At 40.8% G+C, this 24,320-nt stretch overlaps 1 protein-coding gene across 2 annotated transcripts in view; it reads right to left on the bottom strand.

Annotated features, from left to right (window-relative positions):
* The window catches only part of LOC123998189 (ADAMTS-like protein 4), a 100,822-nt gene that overhangs the window by 12,715 nt on the left and 63,787 nt on the right, over positions 1-24,320 (bottom strand). For both annotated transcript variants that reach the window (XM_046303202.1, XM_046303203.1), the window contains exons 7-10: positions 20,601-20,805; positions 19,809-19,993; positions 1,680-1,851; positions 348-578 (exon numbers count right to left, since the gene is read on the bottom strand). In XM_046303202.1, coding sequence (XP_046159158.1) covers positions 348-578; positions 1,680-1,851; positions 19,809-19,993; positions 20,601-20,805 — 793 coding nt within the window. The remainder of the gene's footprint in view (positions 1-347; positions 579-1,679; positions 1,852-19,808; positions 19,994-20,600; positions 20,806-24,320) is intronic.

Here is a 24,320-nt window from a genome sequence, read left to right as displayed (position 1 = left end):
GGTTGCTTTAGTCTTACCACTCAAACGCACCCATAAACTGTCTCATTCTAACAGCTCCAAGGAAATCACTGTTTCAGTTCAACAGTGTTCCACTTCCCTTGAATAACCACAAGAGGGAGATGTAACACAGCAAGTATGATGAAGTTTTTGCCATTAGACACTGATCTAAGGCCAGTTTTGTGTTTTCCCTCCTTATGGTAAAGGTCAGGATTTGGGAGCATTTTGCTGAACCTAGAACTGTATCAGCATAAAAAAATCTACACACAGCGAACTATGATTATAGGCACACACATGCACGTCCTAACACACACACATATACACAGTCCAAGTATTTTTTTTACTCTGACCTTTGCCACAGGAAGCAGTACACTCAGTGAGCCCGCCCCTCCTCCATACGAAGGGTGACTGGGTGTCGAGGGGCAGGTCGGTACGAGGTGGGATTCGAGCATTCCGATTGGGTACTGAGCCTCGGGGGCGGGAGCTCTCAGCTGTCCATCTGTCTGAGGAAGAAGAGGAGGAGGAGGAAGAGGAGATGGGGGGAGGACGGATAGGGTCTTCCACTGTTACAATGAGAGAACCTGAGAACGAGCGAGAGAGAGCGAGAGAGAGAGAGCGAGAGAGAGAGCGAGAGAGAGCGAGAGCGAGAGCGAGAGCGAGAGAGAGAGAGAGAGAGAGAGAGAGAGAGAGAGAGAGAGAGAGCGAGAGAGCGAGAGAGAGAGAGAGAGAGAGAGAGAGAGAGAGAGAGAGAGCGAGAGAGCGAGAGAGCGCGAGAGAGCGAGAGAGCGAGAGAAATGGAAGGAACGGAAAAAATAAAAACAGAGAGTGAATCACTTCGAGCTGATGATGTAGCCTAGTGGGTAGCCTAGTGATTAGAGCGTTGGAATAGTAACCGAAAGGTTGCAAGTTCGAATCCCCGAGCTGACAAGGTACACATCTGTCGTTCTACCCCTGAACAAGGCAGTAAACCCACTGTTCCTAGGCCGTCATTGAAAATAAGAATTTGTTCTGAACTGACTTGCCTAGTTAAATAAAGATAAAATATAATTCCTTAACATTAGACACATATATCTTTATTCTTAAAGGACAGTAACAGAGAACAGAGCGTGTCATCATCCCATGCTAGTTCCTGGTCCCATTCCCTGACGATCTACTTCCTGATCCCATTCCCTGACGATCTACTTCCTGGTCCCATTCCCTGACAATCTACTTCCTGGTCCCATTCCCTGACGATCTACTTCCTGGTCCCATTCCCTGACGATCTACTTCCTTGTCCCATTCCCTGACGATCTACTTCCTGGTACCATTCCCTGACGATCTACTTCCTGGTCCCATTCCCTGATGATCTACTTCCTGGTACCATTACCTGACGATCTACTTCCTGGTCCCATTCCCTGACGATCTACTTCCTGGTCCCATTCCCTGATGATCTACTTCCGGGTCCTGATTCGCTGATGATCTACTTCCTGGTCCCATTCCCTGATGATCTACTTCCGGGTCCTGATTCGCTGTTGATCTACTTCCTGATCCCATTCCCTGATGATCTACTTCCGGGTCCTGATTCGCTGATGATCTACTTCCTATTCCCTGATGATCTGACCTGTCACTATCACACGGCTTTATTCTGAACACCACTGGAAAATAACAGGGGGAAGAGGAGAAAAGAGGAATGTCAGACTCACTAGTGTCTCTCAGGGGTGCCCTCCCTCCATCCCTCGGTCGTTCCCTCTCTACTTCTCTCTCTCTAGGCCTTTCTCTTTCTCTCTCTCGCGGCCTCTCCCTCTCTTCCACTTTCTTTTCTGTTGGGATGTAGAATTCATAGTCGATCCCTGGATTCTGCCTATGGAAGATGATCTGGAGAACGACAGAGAGAGAGAGAGAGAGAAAGAGAGAGAGAGAAGGTGTAAGAGGGAGAGAGAGAAAGGTGAGAGGGATAGAGAAACAGATTTCAAAAGGGGTGCAATGTGAGGTAGAGATTCCAGAGGTTGTCGAAATGTAATCAGCTTCACTCTGCATTACATGGGTCTGTGATGGCAACATTTAATCTTCTATTTTCTGATCTGTATAACCGCTATTTTTCATATTTTTTCATATTTTTTTTCCAAATAGAACTAATCTGTTGTTTTAAATACAGGTTCCCAGGGAGATGTTGTTCTAACTTTATCCCTCAGAGCCCCCTCACTCCCACAGCTAGGGAGACCTCAGAGGTATGCTGCATCTCTTTAATCAAATCTTAGATTGGGCCTGGTGTTGGTGTTATTAAATCTTAACCTGGGCCTGGTGTTGGCGTTATTAAATCTTAGCCTGGGCCTGGTGTTGGTGTTATTAAATCTTAGCCCGGGCCTGGTGTTGGTGTTATTAAATCTTAGCCTGGGCCTGGTGTTGGTGTTATTAAATCTTAACCTGGGCCTGGTGTTGGTGTTATTAAATCTTAGCCTGGGCCTGGTGTTGGTGTTATTAAATCTTAACCTGGGCCTGGTGTTGGTGTTATTAAATCTTAGCCTGGGCCTGGTGTTGGTGTTATTAAATCTTAGCCTGGGCCTGGTGTTGGTGTTATTAAATCTTAGCCCGGGCCTGGTGTTGGTGTTATTAAATCTTAGCCTGGGCCTGGTGTTGGTGATATTAAATCTTAGCCCGGGCCTGGTGTTGGTGTTATTAAATCTTAGCCTGGGCCTGGTGTTGGTGATATTAAATCTTAACCCGGGCCTGGTGTTGGCATTATTAAATCTTAGCCTGGGCCTGGTGTTGGTGTTATTAAATCTTAGCCTGGGCCTGGTGTTGGTGTTATTAAATCTTAGCCTGGGCCTGGTGTTGGTGATATTAAATATTAGCCTGGGCCTGGTGTTGGTGTTATTAAATATTAGCCTGGGCCTGGTGTTGGTGTTATTAAATCTTAGCCAGGGACTGGTGTTGGTGTTATTAAATATTAGCCTGGGTCTGGTGTTGGTGTTATTAAATATTAGCCTGGGCCTGGTGTTGGTGTTATTAAATATTAGCCTGGGCCTGGTGTTGGTGTTATTAAATCTTAGCCAGGGACTGGTGTTGGTGTTATTAAATCTTAGCTGGGCCTGATGTTGGCGTTATTAAATCTTAGCCTGGGCCTGGTGTTATTAAATATTAGCCTGGGCCTGGTGTTGGTGTTATTAAATCTTAACCTGGGCCTGGTGTTGGTGTTATTAAATCTTAGCCTGGGCCTGGTGTTGGCGATAATAGCCTGGGCCTGGTGTTATTAAATCTTAGCCTAGGCTGGTGTTGGTGTTATTAAATCTTAACCTGGGCCTGGTGTTGGTGTTATTAAATCTTAGCCTGGGTCTGGTGTTGGTGTTATTAAATCATAGCCTGGGCCTGGTGTTATTAAATCATAGCCTGGGCCTGGTGTTGGTGTTATTAAATCTTAGCTGGGCCTGATGTTGGCGTTATTTAATCTTAGCCTGGGGTTGATGTTGGTGTTATTAAATCTTAGCCTGATGTTGGTGTTATTAAATATTAGCTTGGGCATGATGTTGGTGTTATTAAATCTTAGCCTGGGCCTGGTGTTAGTGTTATTAAATCTTAGCCTGGGCCTGATGTTGGTGTTATTAAGCCTGGCTATCTTAGCAGGCTCAGCCCAATCCTCAGTCAGCTGTGTTTAACCCAGGATAATGCTGGATTCACATGCCCTGTCTTCATGGTGATCTATATAAACTACAGGAAAACATAACACTGTCTTCATGTTGATCTATGTAAACTACAGGACAACATAACCCTGTCTTCATGGTGATCTATATAAACTACAGGACAACATAACCCTGTCTTCATGGTGATCTATATAAACTACAGAACAACATAGCCCTGTCTTCATGGTGATCTATATAAACTACAGAACAACATAACCCTGTCTTCATGGTGATCTATATAAACTACAGGACAACATAACCCTGTCTTCATGGTGATCTATATAAACTACAGAACAACATAGCCCTGTCTTCATGGTGATCTATATAAACTACAGAACAACATAACCCTGTCTTCATGGTGATCTATATAAACTACAGGACAACATAACCCTGTCTTCATGGTGATCTATATAAACTACAGGACAACATAACACTGTCTTCATGGTGATCTATATAAACTACAGGACAACATAACACTGTCTTCATGGTGATCTATATAAACTACAGGACAACATAACCCTGTCTTCATGGTGATCTATGTAAACTACAGGACAACATAACCCTGTCTTCATGGTGATCTATATAAACTACAGGACAACATAACCCTGTCTTCATGGTGATCTATATAGACTACAGGAAAACATAACCCTGTCTTCATGGTGATCTATGTAAACTACAGGACAACATAACCCTGTCTTCATGGTGATCTATATAGACTACAGGAAAACATAACCCTGTCTTCATGTTGATCTATGTAAACTACAGGACAACATAACCCTGTCTTCATGGTGATCTATATAAACTACAGGACAACATAACCCTGTCTTCATGGTGATCTATGTAAACTACAGGACAACATAACCCTGTCTTCATGGTGATCTATATAAACTACAGGACAACATAACCCTGTCTTCATGGTGATCTATATAGACTACATGAAAACATAACCCTGTCTTCATGGTGATCTATGTAAACTACAGGACAACATAACCCTGTCTTCATGGTGATCTATATAGACTACAGGAAAACATAACCCTGTCTTCATGGTGATCTATGTAAACTACAGGACAACATAACCCTGTCTTCATGGTGATCTATATAAACTACAGGACAACATCACCCTGTCTTCATGGTGATCTATATAAATTACAGGACAACATAACCCAGGGTCTTCATGGTGATCTATATAAACTACAGAACAACATAACCCTGTCTTCATGGTGATCTATATAAACTACAGGACAACATAACACTGTCTTCATGGTGATCTATATAAACTACAGGACAACATAGCCCTGTCTTCATGGTGATCTATATAAGCTACAGGACAACATAACCCTGTCTTCATGGTGACCTATATAAACTACAGGACAACATAGCCCTGTCTTCATGGTGATCTATATAAACTACAGAACAACATAACCCTGTCTTCATGGTGATCTATATAGACTACAGGAAAACATAACCCTGTCTTCATGTTGATCTATGTAAACTACAGGACAACATAACCCTGTCTTCATGGTGATCTATATAAACTACAGGACAACATAACCCTGTCTTCATGGTGATCTATGTAAACTACAGGACAACATAACCCTGTCTTCATGGTGATCTATATAAACTACAGGACAACATAACCCTGTCTTCATGGTGATCTATATAGACTACAGGAAAACATAACCCTGTCTTCATGGTGATCTATGTAAACTACAGGACAACATAACCCTGTCTTCATGGTGATCTATATAAACTACAGGACAACATCACCCTGTCTTCATGGTGATCTATATAAATTACAGGACAACATAACCCAGGGTCTTCATGGTGATCTATATAAACTACAGAACAACATAACCCTGTCTTCATGGTGATCTATATAAACTACAGGACAACATAACACTGTCTTCATGGTGATCTATATAAACTACAGGACAACATAGCCCTGTCTTCATGGTGATCTATATAAGCTACAGGACAACATAACCCTGTCTTCATGGTGACCTATATAAACTACAGGACAACATAGCCCTGTCTTCATGGTGATCTATATAAACTACAGAACAACATAACCCTGTCTTCATGGTGATCTATATAAACTACAGAACAACATAACCCTGTCTTCATGGTGATCTATATAAACTACAGGACAACATAACACTGTCTTCATGGTGATCTATATAAACTACAGAACAACATAACCCTGTCTTCATGGTGATCTATATAAACTACAGGACAACATAACCCTGTCTTCACGGTGATCTATATAAACTGCAGAACAACATAACCCTGTCTTCATGGTGATCTATATAAACTACAGAACAACTACAGAACAACATAACCCTGTCTACATGGTGATCTATATAAACTACAGGACAACATAAACCTGTCTTCATGGTGATCTATATAAACTACAGGACAACATAACCCTGTCTTCATGGTGATCTATATAAACTACAGGACAACGTAACCCTGTCTTCATGGTGATCTATATAAACTACAGAACAACTACAGAACAACATAACCCTGTCTTCATGGTGATCTATATAAACTACAGAACAACTACAGAACAACATAACCCTGTCTTTATGGTGATCTATATAAACTACAGGACAACATAACCCTGTCTTCATGGTGATCTAATAAAGTACAGGACAACATAACTCTGTCTTCATGTTGATCTATATAAACTATAGGACAACATAACCCTGTCTTCATGGTGATCTATATAAACTACAGGACAACTTAACCCTGTCTTCATGGTGATCTATATAAACTACAGAACAACATAACCCTGTCTTCATGGTGATCTATATAAACTGCAGGACAACATAACTCTGTCTTCATGGTGATCTATATAAACTACAGGACAACTTAACCCTGTCTTCATGGTGATCTATATAAACTACAGAACAACATAACCCTGTCTTCATGGTGATCTATATAAACTACAGGACAACTTAACCCTGTCTTCATGGTGATCTATATAAACTACAGGACAACTTAACCCTGTCTTCATGGTGATCTATATAAACTACAGAACAACATAACCCTGTCTTCATGGTGATCTATATAAACTACAGGACAACTTAACCCTGTCTTCATGGTGATCTATATAAACTACAGAACAACATAACCCTGTCTTCATGGTGATCTATATAAACTACAGGACAACATAACCCTGTCTTCATGGTGATCTATATAAACTACAGGACAACATAACCCTGTCTTCATGGTGATCTATATAAACTACAGGACAACTTAACCCTGTCTTCATGGTGATCTATATAAACTACAGGACAACTTAACCCTGTCTTCATGGTGATCTATATAAACTACAGGACAACTTAACCCTGTCTTCATGGTGATCTATATAAACTACAGAACAACATAACCCTGTCTTCATGGTGATCTATATAAACTACAGGACAACTTAACCCTGTCTTCATGGTGATCTATATAAACTACAGGACAACATAACCCTGTCTTCATGGTGATCTATATAAACTACAGGACAACTTAACCCTGTCTTCATGGTGATCTATATAAACTACAGAACAACATAACCCTGTCTTCATGGTGATCTATATAAACTACAGGACAACTTAACCCTGTCTTCATGGTGATCTATATAAACTACAGGACAACATAACCCTGTCTTCATGGTGATCTATATAAACTACAGGACAACTTAACCCTGTCTTCATGGTGATCTATATAAACTACAGAACAACATAACCCTGTCTTCATGGTGATCTATATAAACTACAGGACAACTTAACCCTGTCTTCATGGTGATCTATATAAACTACAGGACAACTTAACCCTGTCTTCATGGTGATCTATATAAACTACAGAACAACATAACCCTGTCTTCATGGTGATCTATATAAACTACAGAACAACATAGCCCTGTCTTCATGGTGATCTATATAAACTACAGGACAACATAGCCCTGTCTTCATGGTGATCTATATAAACTACAGAACAACATAACCCTGTCTTTATGGTGATCTATATAAACTACAGAACAACCACAGAACAACATAACCCTGTCTTCATGGTGACCTATATAAACTACAGGACAACATAGCCCTGTCTTCATGGTGATCTATATAAACTACAGAACAACATAACCCTGTCTTCATGGTGATCTATATAAACTACAGGACAACATAACCCTGTCTTCATGGTGATCTATATAAACTACAGAACAACATAACCCTGTCTTCATGGTGATCTATATAAACTACAGAACAACCACAGAACAACATAGCCCTGTCTTCATGGTGATCTATATAAACTACAGAACAACTACAGAACAACATAACACTGTCTTCATGGTGACCTATATAAACTACAGGACAACATAGCCCTGTCTTCATGGTGATCTATATAAACTACAGAACAACATAACCCTGTCTTCATGGTGATCTATATAAACTACAGAACAACATAACCCTGTCTTCATGGTGATCTATATAAACTACAGGACAACATAACCCTGTCTTCATGGTGATCTATATAAACTACAGGACAACATAGCCCTGTCTTCATGGTGATCTATATAAACTATAGAACAACATAACCCTGTCTTCATGGTGATCTATATAAACTACAGAACAACCACAGAACAACATAGCCCTGTCTTCATGGTGATCTATATAAACTACAGAACAACATAGCCCTGTCTTCATGGTGATCTATATAAACTACAGAACAACATAGCCCTGTCTTCATGGTGATCTATATAAACTACAGGACAACATAACCCTGTCTTCATGGTGATCTATATAAACTACAGGACAACTTAACCCTGTCTTCATGGTGATCTATATAAACTACAGAACAACATAACCCTGTCTTCATGGTGATCTATATAAACTACAGAACAACATAACCCTGTCTTCATGGTGATCTATATAAACTACAGGACAACTTAACCCTGTCTTCATGGTGATCTATATAAACTACAGGACAACATAGCCCTGTCTTCATGGTGATCTATATAAACTACAGAACAACATAACCCTGTCTTCATGGTGATCTATATAAACTACAGAACAACATAACCCTGTCTTCATGGTGATCTATATAAACTACAGGACAACATAACCCTGTCTTCATGGTGACCTATATAAACTACAGGACAACATAACCCTGTCTTCATGGTGATCTATATAAACTATAGGACAACATAACCCTGTCTTCATGGTGATCTATATAAACTACAGAACAACATAACCCTGTCTTCATGGTGATCTATATAAACTACAGGACAACATAACCCTGTCTTCATGGTGATCTATATAAACTACAGGACAACATAACCCTGTCTTCATGGTGATCTATATAAACTACAGAACAACCACAGAACAACATAGCCCTGTCTTCATGGTGATCTATATAAACTACAGGACAACATAACCCTGTCTTCATGGTGATCTATATAAACTACAGGACAACATAACCCTGTCTTCATGTTGATCTATATAAACTACAGGACAACATAACCCTGTCTTCATGGTGATCTATATAAACTACAGGACAACATAGCCCTGTCTTCATGGTGATCTATATAAACTACAGAACAACATAACCCTGTCTTCATGGTGATCTATATAAACTACAGAACAACATAACCCTGTCTTCATGGTGATCTATATAAACTACAGAACAACATAACCCTGTCTTCATGGTGATCTATATAAACTACAGGACAACATAACCCTGTCTTCATGGTGATCTATATAAACTACAGAACAACATAGCCCTGTCTTCATGGTGATCTATATAAACTACAGGACAACATAACCCTGTCTTCATGGTGATCTATATAAACTACAGGACAACATCACCCTGTCTTCATGGTGATCTATATAAATTACAGGACAACATAACCCAGGGTCTTCATGGTGATCTATATAAACTACAGAACAACATAACCCTGTCTTCATGGTGATCTATATAAACTACAGGACAACATAACACTGTCTTCATGGTGATCTATATAAACTACAGGACAACATAGCCCTGTCTTCATGGTGATCTATATAAGCTACAGGACAACATAACCCTGTCTTCATGGTGATCTATATAAACTGCAGAACAACATAACCCTGTCTTCATGGTGATCTATATAAACTACAGAACAACTACAGAACAACATAACCCTGTCTTTATGGTGATCTATATAAACTACAGGACAACATAACCCTGTCTTCATGGTGATCTAATAAAGTACAGGACAACATAACTCTGTCTTCATGTTGATCTATATAAACTATAGGACAACATAACCCTGTCTTCATGGTGATCTATATAAACTACAGGACAACTTAACCCTGTCTTCATGGTGATCTATATAAACTACAGAACAACATAACCCTGTCTTCATGGTGATCTATATAAACTACAGGACAACATAACTCTGTCTTCATTGTGATCTATATAAACTACAGGACAACTTAACCCTGTCTTCATGGTGATCTATATAAACTACAGAACAACATAACCCTGTCTTCATGGTGATCTATATAAACTACAGGACAACTTAACCCTGTCTTCATGGTGATCTATATAAACTACAGGACAACTTAACCCTGTCTTCATGGTGATCTATATAAACTACAGGACAACTTAACCCTGTCTTCATGGTGATCTATATAAACTACAGAACAACATAACCCTGTCTTCATGGTGATCTATATAAACTACAGGACAACATAACCCTGTCTTCATGGTGATCTATATAAACTACAGGACAACATAACCCTGTCTTCATGGTGATCTATATAAACTACAGGACAACTTAACCCTGTCTTCATGGTGATCTATATAAACTACAGGACAACTTAACCCTGTCTTCATGGTGATCTATATAAACTACAGGACAACTTAACCCTGTCTTCATGGTGATCTATATAAACTACAGAACAACATAACCCTGTCTTCATGGTGATCTATATAAACTACAGGACAACTTAACCCTGTCTTCATGGTGATCTATATAAACTACAGGACAACATAACCCTGTCTTCATGGTGATCTATATAAACTACAGGACAACTTAACCCTGTCTTCATGGTGATCTATATAAACTACAGAACAACATAACCCTGTCTTCATGGTGATCTATATAAACTACAGAACAACATAACCCTGTCTTCATGGTGATCTATATAAACTACAGGACAACTTAACCCTGTCTTCATGGTGATCTATATAAACTACAGGACAACATAGCCCTGTCTTCATGGTGATCTATATAAACTACAGAACAACATAACCCTGTCTTCATGGTGATCTATATAAACTACAGAACAACATAACCCTGTCTTCATGGTGATCTATATAAACTACAGGACAACATAACCCTGTCTTCATGGTGACCTATATAAACTACAGGACAACATAGCCCTGTCTTCATGGTGATCTATATAAACTACAGAACAACATAACCCTGTCTTCATGGTGATCTATATAAACTACAGAACAACATAACCCTGTCTTCATGGTGATCTATATAAACTATAGGACAACATAACCCTGTCTTCATGGTGATCTATATAAACTACAGAACAACATAACCCTGTCTTCATGGTGATCTATATAAACTACAGGACAACATAACCCTGTCTTCATGGTGATCTATATAAACTACAGGACAACATAACCCTGTCTTCATGGTGATCTATATAAACTACAGAACAACCACAGAACAACATAGCCCTGTCTTCATGGTGATCTATATAAACTACAGGACAACATAACCCTGTCTTCATGGTGATCTATATAAACTACAGGACAACATAACCCTGTCTTCATGTTGATCTATATAAACTACAGGACAACATAACCCTGTCTTCATGGTGATCTATATAAACTACAGAACAACATAACCCTGTCTTCATGGTGATCTATATAAACTACAGAACAACATAACCCTGTCTTCATGGTGATCTATATAAACTACAGAACAACATAACCCTGTCTTCATGGTGATCTATATAAACTACAGGACAACATAACCCTGTCTTCATGGTGATCTATATAAACTACAGAACAACATAGCCCTGTCTTCATGGTGATCTATATAAACTACAGGACAACATAGCCCTGTCTTCATGGTGATCTATATAAACTACAGAACAACATAGCCCTGTCTTCATGGTGATCTATATAAACTACAGGACAACTTAACCCTGTCTTCATGGTGATCTATATAAACTACAGAAAACAACATAACCCTGTCTTCATGGTGATCTATATAAACTACAGAACAACATAGCCCTGTCTTCATGGTGATCTATATAAACTACAGGACAACTTAACCCTGTCTTCATGGTGATCTATATAAACTACAGAACAACATAACCCTGTCTTCATGGTGATCTATATAAACTACAGAACAACCACAGAACAACATAGCCCTGTCTTCATGGTGATCTATATAAACTACAGGACAACATAGCCCTGTCTTCATGGTGATCTATATAAACTACAGAACAACATAGCCCTGTCTTCATGGTGATCTATATAAACTACAGGACAACATAACCCTGTCTTCATGGTGATCTATATAAACTACAGGACAACATAGCCCTGTCTTCATGGTGATCTATATAAACTACAGAACAACATAGCCCTGTCTTCATGGTGATCTATATAAACTACTGGACAACATAACCCTGTCTTCATGGTGATCTATATAAACTACAGGACAACATAACCCTGTCTTCATGGTGATCTATATAAACTACAGAACAACATAGCCCTGTCTTCATGGTGATCTATATAAACTACAGGACAACATAACCCTGTCTTCATGGTGATCTATATAAACTACAGGACAACATAACCCTGTCTTCATGGTGATCTATATAAACTACAGAACAACATAGCCCTGTCTTCATGGTGATCTATATAAACTACAGGACAACATAACCCTGTCTTCATGGTGATCTATATAAACTACAGGACAACATAGCCCTGTCTTCATGGTGATCTATATAAACTACAGGACAACATAACCCTGTCTTCATGGTGATCTATATAAACTACAGAACAACATAACACTGTCTTCATGGTGATCTATATAAACTACAGAACAACATAACCCTGTCTTCATGGTGATCTATATAAACTACAGGACAACATAACCCTGTCTTCATGGTGATCTATATAAACTACAGAACAACATAGCCCTGTCTTCATGGTGATCTATATAAACTACAGGACAACATAACCCTGTCTTCGTGGTGATCTATATAAACTACAGAACAACCACAGAACAACATAGCCCTGTCTTCATGGTGATCTATATAAACTACAGGACAACTTAACCCTGTCTTCATGGTGATCTATATAAACTACAGGACAACATAACCCTGTCTTCATGGTGATCTATATAAACTACAGAACAACCACAGAACAACATAGCCCTGTCTTCATGGTGATCTATATAAACTACAGAACAACATAACCCTGTCTTCATGGTGATCTATATAAACTACAGGACAACATAGCCCTGTCTTCATGGTGATCTATATAAACTACAGAACAACATAGCCCTGTCTTCATGGTGATCTATATAAACTACAGGACAACATAACCCTGTCTTCATGGTGATCTATATAAACTACAGGACAACATAGCCCTGTCTTCATGGTGATCTATATAAACTACAGAACAACATAGCCCTGTCTTCATGGTGATCTATATAAACAACAGGACAACATAACTCTGTCTTCATGGTGATCTATATAAACTACAGGACAACATAACCCTGTCTTCATGGTGATCTATATAAACTACAGGACAACTTAACCCTGTCTTCATGGTGATCTATATAAACTACAGAACAACATAACCCTGTCTTCATGGTGATCTATATAAACTACAGGACAACATAACCCTGTCTTCATGGTGATCTATATAAACTACAGGACAACATAGCCCTGTCTTCATGGTGATCTATATAAACTATAGAACAACATAACCCTGTCTTCATGGTGATCTATATAAACTACAGAACAACATAACCCTGTCTTCATGGTGATCTATATAAACTACAGAACAACATAGCCCTGTCTTCATGGTGATCTATATAAACTACAGAACAACATAGCCCTGTCTTCATGGTGATCTATATAAACTACAGGACAACATAACTCTGTCTTCATGGTGATCTATATAAACTACAGGACAACATAACCCTGTCTTCATGGTGATCTATATAAACTACAGGACAACTTAACCCTGTCTTCATGGTGATCTATATAAACTACAGAACAACATAACCCTGTCTTCATGGTGATCTATATAAACTACAGGACAACTTAACCCTGTCTTCATGGTGATCTATATAAACTACAGGACAACATAGCCCTGTCTTCATGGTGATCTATATAAACTACAGAACAACATAACCCTGTCTTCATGGTGATCTATATAAACTACAGAACAACATAACCCTGTCTTCATGGTGATCTATATAAACTACAGGACAACATAACCCTGTCTTCATGGTGACCTATATAAACTACAGGACAACATAGCCCTGTCTTCATGGTGATCTATATAAACTACAGAACAACATAACCCTGTCTTCATGGTGATCTATATAAACTACAGAACAACATAACCCTGTCTTCATGGTGATCTATATAAACTATAGGACAACATAACCCTGTCTTCATGGTGATCTATATAAACTACAGAACAACATAACCCTGTCTTCATGGTGATCTATATAAACTACAGGACAACATAACCCTGTCTTCATGGTGATCTATATAAACTACAGGACAACATAACCCTGTCTTCATGGTGATCTATATAAACTACAGAACAACCACAGAACAACATAGCCCTGTCTTCATGGTGATCTATATAAACTACAGGACAACATAACCCTGTCTTCATGGTGATCTATATAAACTACAGGACAACATAACCCTGTCTTCATGTTGATCTATATAAACTACAGGACAACATAACCCTGTCTTCATGGTGATCTATATAAACTACAGGACAACATAGCCCTGTCTTCATGGTGATCTATATAAACTACAGAACAACATAACCCTGTCTTCATGGTGATCTATATAAACTACAGAACAACATAACCCTGTCTTCATGGTGATCTATATAAACTACAGAACAACATAACCCTGTCTTCATGGTGATCTATATAAACTACAGGACAACATAACCCTGTCTTCATGGTGATCTATATAAACTACAGAACAACATAGCCCTGTCTTCATGGTGATCTATATAAACTACAGGACAACATAGCCCTGTCTTCATGGTGATCTATATAAACTACAGAACAACATAGCCCTGTCTTCATGGTGATCTATATAAACTACAGGACAACTTAACCCTGTCTTCATGGTGATCTATATAAACTACAGAACAACATAACCCTGTCTTCATGGTGATCTATATAAACTACAGAACAACATAGCCCTGTCTTCATGGTGATCTATATAAACTACAGGACAACTTAACCCTGTCTTCATGGTGATCTATATAAACTACAGAACAACATAACCCTGTCTTCATGGTGATCTATATAAACTACAGAACAACCACAGAACAACATAGCCCTGTCTTCATGGTGATCTATATAAACTACAGGACAACATAGCCCTGTCTTCATGGTGATCTATATAAACTACAGAACAACATAGCCCTGTCTTCATGGTGATCTATATAAACTACAGGACAACATAACCCTGTCTTCATGGTGATCTATATAAACTACAGGACAACATAGCCCTGTCTTCATGGTGATCTATATAAACTACAGAACAACATAGCCCTGTCTTCATGGTGATCTATATAAACTACTGGACAACATAACCCTGTCTTCATGGTGATCTATATAAACTACAGGACAACATAACCCTGTCTTCATGGTGATCTATATAAACTACAGAACAACATAGCCCTGTCTTCATGGTGATCTATATAAACTACAGGACAACATAACCCTGTCTTCATGGTGATCTATATAAACTACAGGACAACATAACCCTGTCTTCATGGTGATCTATATAAACTACAGAACAACATAGCCCTGTCTTCATGGTGATCTATATAAACTACAGGACAACATAACCCTGTCTTCATGGTGATCTATATAAACTACAGGACAACATAGCCCTGTCTTCATGGTGATCTATATAAACTACAGGACAACATAACCCTGTCTTCATGGTGATCTATATAAACTACAGAACAACATAACACTGTCTTCATGGTGATCTATATAAACTACAGAACAACATAACCCTGTCTTCATGGTGATCTATATAAACTACAGGACAACATAACCCTGTCTTCATGGTGATCTATATAAACTACAGAACAACATAGCCCTGTCTTCATGGTGATCTATATAAACTACAGGACAACATAACCCTGTCTTCGTGGTGATCTATATAAACTACAGAACAACCACAGAACAACATAGCCCTGTCTTCATGGTGATCTATATAAACTACAGGACAACTTAACCCTGTCTTCATGGTGATCTATATAAACTACAGGACAACATAACCCTGTCTTCATGGTGATCTATATAAACTACAGAACAACCACAGAACAACATAGCCCTGTCTTCATGGTGATCTATATAAACTACAGAACAACATAACCCTGTCTTCATGGTGATCTATATAAACTACAGGACAACATAGCCCTGTCTTCATGGTGATCTATATAAACTACAGAACAACATAGCCCTGTCTTCATGGTGATCTATATAAACTACAGGACAACATAACCCTGTCTTCATGGTGATCTATATAAACTACAGGACAACATAGCCCTGTCTTCATGGTGATCTATATAAACTACAGAACAACATAGCCCTGTCTTCATGGTGATCTATATAAACTACAGGACAACATAACCCTGTCTTCATGGTGATCTATATAAACTACAGGACAACATAGCCCTGTCTTCATGGTGATCTATATAAACTACAGAACAACATAACCCTGTCTTCATGGTGATCTATATAAACTACAGGACAACATAAACCTGTCTTCATGGTGATCTATATAAACTACAGGACAACATAACCCTGTCTTCATGGTGATCTATATAAACTACAGGACAACATAACCCTGTCTTCATGGTGATCTATATACACTACAGAACAACTACAGAACAACATAACCCTGTCTTCATGGTGATCTATATAAACTACAGGACAACATAACCCTGTCTTCATGGTGATCTATATAAACTACAGGACAACATAACCCTGTCTTCATGGTGATCTATATAAACTACAGAACAACTACAGAACAACATAGCCCTGTCTTCATGGTGATCTATATAAACTACAGAACAACATAACCCTGTCTTCATGGTGATCTATATAAACTACAGGACAACATAAACCTGTCTTCATGGTGATCTATATAAACTACAGGACAACATAACCCTGTCTTCATGGTGATCTATATAAACTACAGGACAACATAACCCTGTCTTCATGGTGATCTATATAAACTACAGAACAACTACAGAACAACATAACCCTGTCTTCATGGTGATCTATATAAACTACTGGACAACATAACCCTGTCTACATGGTGATCTATATAAACTACAGAACAACATAGCCCTGTCTTCATGGTGATCTATATAAACTACTGGACAACATAACCCTGTCTACATGGTGATCTATATAAACTACAGAACAACATAACCCTGTCTTCATGGTGATCAATATAAACTACAGGACAACATAACCCTGTCTTCATGGTGATCTATATAAACTACAGGACAACTTAACCCTGTCTTCATGGTGATCTATATAAACTACAGGACAACATAACCCTGTCTTCATGGTGATCTATATAAACTACAGGACAACATAACCCTGTCTTCATGGTGATCTATATAAACTACAGAACAACTACAGAACAACATAACCCTGTCTTTATGGTGATCTATATAAACTACAGGACAACATAACCCTGTCTTCATGGTGATCTAATAAAGTACAGGACAACATAACTCTGTCTTCATGGTGATCTATATAAACTACAGGACAACATAACCCTGTCTTCATGGTGATCTATATAAACTACAGGACAACTTAACCCTGTCTTCATGGTGATCTATATAAACTACAGGACAACTTAACCCTGTCTTCATGGTGATCTATATAAACTACAGGACAACTTAACCCTGTCTTCATGGTGATCTATATAAACTACAGAACAACATAGCCCTGTCTTCATGGTGATCTATATAAACTATAGAACAACATAACCCTGTCTTCATGGTGATCTATATAAACTACAGAACAACATAGCCCTGTCTTCATGGTGATCTATATAAACTATAGAACAACATAGCCCTGTCTTCATGGTGATCTATATAAACTACAGAACAACATAGCCCTGTCTTCATGGTGATCTATATAAACTACAGAACAACATAGCCCTGTCTTCATGGTGATCTATATAAACTACAGGACAACATAGCCCTGTCTTCATGGTGATCTATATAAACTACAGGACAACATAACCCTGTCTTCATGGTGATCTATATAAACTACAGAACAACATAGCCCTGTCTTCATGGTGATCTATATAAACTACAGGACAACATAACCCTGTCTTCATGGTGATCTATATAAACTACAGGACAACATAACCCTGTCTTCATGGTGATCTATATAAACTACAGGACAACATAACCCTGTCTTCATGGTGATCTATATAAACTACAGAACAACATAGCCCTGTCTTCATGGTGATCTATATAAACTACAGGACAACATAACCCTGTCTTCATGGTGATCTATATAAACTACAGGACAACATAGCCCTGTCTTCATGGTGATCTATATAAACTACAGAACAACATAACCCTGTCTTCATGGTGATCTATATAAACTACAGGACAACATAGCCCTGTCTTCATGGTGATCTATATAAACTACAGGACAACATAACCCTGTCTTCATGGTGATCTATATAAACTACAGGACAACATAGCCCTGTCTTCATGGTGATCTATATAAACTACAGGACAACATAACCCTGTCTTCATGGTGATCTATATAAACTACAGGACAACATAACCCTGTCTTCATGGTGATCTATATAAACTACAGGACAACATAACCCTGTCTTCATGGTGATCTATATAAACTACAGGACAACATAACCCTGTCTTCATGGTGATCTATATAAACTACAGGACAACATAACCCTGTCTTCATGGTGATCTATATAAACTACAGGACAAAATAGCCCTGTCTTCATGGTGATCTATATAAACTACAGGACAACATAACCCTGTCTTCATGGTGATCTATATAAACTACAGGACAACATAACCCTGTCTTCATGGTGATCTATATAAACTACAGGACAACATAACCCTGTCTTCATGGTGATCTATATAAACTACAGAACAACATAACCCTGTCTTCATGGTTATCTATATAAACTACAGAACAACATAACCCTGTCTTCATGGTGACCTATATAAACTACAGGACAACATAACCCTGTCTTCATGGTGATCTATATAAACTACAGAACAACATAACCCTGTCTTCATGGTGATCTATATAAACTACAGAACAACATAACCCTGTCTTCATGGTGACCTATATAAACTACAGAACAACATAACCCTGTCTTCATGGTGACCTATATAAACTACAGGACAACATAACCCTGTCTTCATGGTGATCTATATAAACTACAGAACAACATAGCCCTGTCTTCATGGTGATCTATATAAACTACAGAACAACATAACCCTGTCTTCATGGTGACCTATATAAACTACAGGACAACATAACCCTGTCTTCATGGTGATCTATATAAACTACAGAACAACATAACCCTGTCTTCATGGTGATCTATATAAACTACAGGACAACATAACCCTGTCTTCATGGTGATCTATATAAACTACAGAACAACATAACCCTGTCTTCATGGTGATCTATATAAACTACAGGACAACATAACACTGTCTTCATGGTGATCTATATAAACTACAGGACAACATAACCCAGGGCCATTGAGACATCTATATGTAACACAGGAGCAGAGAGATATATCTTCTGATTTAATCAACAAAAGTGTGTGTGTGTGTCCTACTCACATATAGTGTCAGTTGTGTGGTGGTGGGTCCTGGAGCTCTAAGGGTCTCTCCTCTGTCCTCCTGCCCATCAGAGAGAGCCCTGGGGCGGGTGTAGGTGAAAGTAGTCCCCCCTGCCTCGTAGTCTCCTGGAGGATCCACCGCCCAGCGCCCATTCACTACAGATACACCTGTACCACTACGTAGGGCTGGGAAGGAGGAAGGGAGGGAGGGAGGGGAGAGATGGAGGAGGGGGGAAGGGATGCATAGAGAGAAAGGAGGAATGGTTGAGAGAAGGGGGAGGAAAGGGAAGGACGAAAGGAGGGTTTGGGTTTCTTTTAAAGTCATGCAAACCAGTCAATTCCTCTAAAAAGACACACACACACAAACATAGACTCAGACACACACACATTAGACACACACAGACACCGACATACCCATGAAGACAGACACACGAACCGCACGATTTAGTCCGCACAGTTTAGTCTCATTAGCAGACAGCAGACAGTGGGCAGACAGACACATGGTGTCTCTGCTCTAGGCCTCTAAGGACTGTAACAATAGCAGCTTTATCTGAGGTTAGTCTGCCAGGCCAAAGAATTCACACCAGACTCCCAGGCCAACATAACAATGCCAGTCCAGCACACACACATTCACTGGCCAAATGACATTCTCAAATCTACATCTCTTCTCAGGCTCCAACGACTGGACTGGCATTGTTATGTTGGCCTGGGAGTCTGGTGTGAATTGTAGACCACACTAGTAGTGGTCTTCAGCTTAGTTTACTATCTCTAGCCTGGCAGGTGTGTGTGTTACCCAGGTAGTTGGAGCTGGCGTGTCTCTCTGTGATGTTGATGGCAGTAGCTCCTGGAGGGATGTCCAGAATTCTGTGGTAACCAAGGGGAACACTGGTGTTCTGGAAGCTCCCGCTCAGCTTCTGACAGGACAGGTCCCGCCCCCCACACTGACCACACCTGTCAATCACCAAGCCAGACCCCAACACCCCATCACAGCCCTCAGTCTGGGGGAGAGAGAGGGAGACAAGGGGGACAATGAGAAACAGGAGAGGAGAAAGGGGGCGAGACAGGGAAATATAGAGAGATGGGAAATTGAGAGGAGGGTAGGGGGTAGGGTAGAGGGAGGTAGAATGGTGAGAGAGAGCAGAAGAGAGAAAGAGACACAGAGAGAAAGGGAGGAGATGGGAGACAGGGAGAGAGAGAGCAGAAGAGAGAAAGAGACACAGAGAGAAAGGGAGGAGATGGGAGACAGGGAGAGAGAGAGCAGAAGAGAGAAAGAGACACAGAGAGAAAGGGAGGAGATTGGAGACAGGGAGAGAGAGAGCAGAAGAGAGAAAGAGACACAGAGAGAAAGGGAGGAGATGGGAGACAGGGAGAGAGAGAGCAGAAGAGAGAAAGAGACACAGAGAGAAAGGGAGGAGATGGGAGACAGGGAGAGAGAGAGCAGAAAAGAGAAAGAGACACAGAGAGAAAGGGAGGAGATGGGAGACAGGGAGAGAGAGAGCAGAAGAGAGAAAGAGACACAGAGAGAAACGGAGGAGATGGGAGACAGAGAGAGAGCAGAAGAGAGAAAGAGACACAGAGAGAAAGGGAGGAAATGGGAGACAGGGAGAGAGAGAGCAGAAGAGAGAAAGGGAGGAGATGGGAGACAGGGAGAGAGAGCAGAAGAGAGAAAGGGAGGAGATGGGAGACAGGGAGAGAGAGAGCAGAAGAGAGAAAAGGAGATGGGAGACAGGGAGAGAGAGAGCAGAAGAGAGAAAGGGGGGAGATGGGAGACAGGGAGAGAGAGAGCAGAAGAGAGAAAGAGACACAGCGAGAAAGGGAGGAGATGGGAGACAGGGAGAGAGAGAGCAGAAGAGAGAAAGAGACACAGCGAGAAAGGGAGGAGATTGGAGACAGGGAGAGAGAGAGCAGAAGAGAGAAAGAGACAGAGAAAGGGAGGAGATGGGAGACAGGGAGAGAGAGAGCAGAAGAGAGAAAGAGACACAGAGAGAAAGGGAGGAGATGGGAGACAGGGAGAGAGAGAGCAGAAGAGAGAAAGAGACACAGAGAAAAAGGGAGGAGATGGGAGACAGGGAGAGAGAGAGCAGAAGAGAGAAAGAGACACAGAGAGAAAGGGAGGAGATGGGAGACAGGGAGAGAGAGAGCAGAAGAGAGAAAGGGAGGAGATGGGAGACAGGGAGAGAGAGAGCAGAAGAGAGAAAGGGAGGAGATGGGAGACAGGGAGAGAGAGAGCAGAAGAGAGAAAGAGACACAGAGAGAAAGGGAGGAGATGGGAGACAGGGAGAGAGAGAGCAGAAGAGAGAAAGAGACACAGAGAGAAAGGGAGGAGATTGGAGACAGGGAGAGAGAGAGCAGAAGAGAGAAAGAGACACAGAGAGAAAGGGAGGAGATGGGAGACAGGGAGAGAGAGCAGAAGAGAGAAAGAGACACAGAGAGAAAGGGAGGAGATGGGAGACAGGGAGAGAGAGAGCAGAAGAGAGAAAGAGACACAGAGAGAAAGGGAGGAGATCGGAGACAGGGAGAGAGAGAGCAGAAGAGAGAAAGAGACACAGAGAGAAAGGGAGGAGATGGGAGACAGGGAGAGAGAGAGCAGAAGAGAGAAAGGGAGGAGATGGGAGACAGGGAGAGCGAGAGCAGAAGAGAGAAAAGGAGATGGTAGACAGGAAGAGAGAGAGCAGAAGAGAGAAAGGGAGGAGATGGGAGACAGGGAGAGAGAGAGCAGAAGAGAGAAAGAGACACAGCGAGAAAGGGAGGAGATGGGAGACAGGGAGAGAGAGAGCAGAAGAGAGAAAGAGACACAGCGAGAAAGGGAGGAGATTGGAGACAGGGAGAGAGAGAGCAGAAGAGAGAAAGAGACAGAGAAAGGGAGGAGATGGGAGACAGGGAGAGAGAGAGCAGAAGAGAGAAAGGGAGGAGATGGGAGACAGGGAGAGAGAGAGCAGAAGAGAGAAAGGGAGGAGATGGGAGACAGGGAGAGAGAGAGCAGAAGAGAGAAAAGGAGATGGGAGACAGGGAGAGAGAGAGCAGAAGAGAGAAAGGGAGGAGATGGGAGACAGGGAGAGAGAGAGCAGAAGAGAGAAAGAGACACAGAGAAAGGGAGGAGATTGGAGACAGGGAGAGAGAGATCAGAAGAGAGAAAGAGACACAGAGAGAAAGGGAGGAGATGGGAGACAGGGAGAGAGAGAGCAGAAGAGAGAAAGAGACACAGAGAGAAAGGGAGGAGATGGGAGACAGGGAGAGAGAGAGCAGAAGAGAGAAAGAGACACAGAGAGAAAGGGAGGAGATGGGAGACAGGGAGAGAGAGAGCAGAAGAGAGAAAGGGAGGAGATGGGAGACAGGGAGAGAGAGAGCAGAAGAGAGAAAGGGAGGAGATGGGAGACAGGGAGAGAGAGAATGGTTATTGTACTGTTTCTGTTGTTGACATTTCACATCCTCTGTTTATTTAATTGTTTGTGTAACAATGCTTTGGTAACTGTTCCAGACCTTATCATGTCAAGAAGAGAGAGAAAGAGGGGGATAGAGAAAGAGAGGGGGATAGAGAAAGAGAGAGAGAGAGAGAGAACGAGAGAGAGAGAGAGAGAGAGAGAGAGAGAGAGAGAGAGAGAGAGAGAGAGAGAGAGACAACGAGAGAGAGAGAACGAGAGAATGAGAGAGAACGACAGAACAACGAGAGAGAGACAATGAGAGAAAGAGATGATGTAGCCCCTACAGCAGAGGCTCCAAAGTAGCTCTAACCCTGATCCTGCAACACCACATATAGTGATGCCCTCAAACATTCATCCATACCCCCTATCTACACACTGACAGGTTGACCCCCTATCTACAGGTTGACCCCCTATCTACACACTGACAGGTTGACCCCCTATCTACACACTTACAGATTAACCCTTTACCTACACACTTACAGGTTGACCCTCTATCTACACACTTACAGGTTGACCCTCTATCTACACACTTACAGGTTGACCCTCTATCTACACACTTACAGGTTGACCCTCTATCTACACACTTACAGGTTGACCCCCTATCTACACACTTACAGGTTGACCCTCTATCTACACACTTACAGGTTGACCCTCTATCTACACACTTACAGATTAACCCTTTACCTACACACTTACAGGTTGACCCCCTACCTACACACTTACAGGTTGACCCCCTATCTACACACTTACAGGTTGACCCCCTACCTACACACTTACAGGTTGACCCTCTATCTACACACTTACAGATTAACCCTTTACCTACACACTTACAGGTTGACCCTCTATCTACACACTTACAGATTAACCCTTTACCTACACACTTACAGGTTGACCCCATATCTACACACTTACAGGTTGACCCTCTATCTACACACTTACAGGTTGACCCCATATCTACACACTTACAGATGAACCCTTTACCTACACACTTACAGGTTGACCCCCTATCTACACACTTACAGGTTGACCCCCTACGTACACACTTACCAGGCAGCGCCCGGCCACACACATACAGGTTGACCCCCTACCTA

The sequence above is a fragment of the Oncorhynchus gorbuscha genome, linkage group LG15 (assembly GCF_021184085.1).
Source record: "Oncorhynchus gorbuscha isolate QuinsamMale2020 ecotype Even-year linkage group LG15, OgorEven_v1.0, whole genome shotgun sequence".
NCBI lineage: Eukaryota > Metazoa > Chordata > Actinopteri > Salmoniformes > Salmonidae > Oncorhynchus > Oncorhynchus gorbuscha.
Note: the sequence above shows the minus strand (reverse complement) of the source record. Positions and strands in the feature narration are given on the sequence as shown.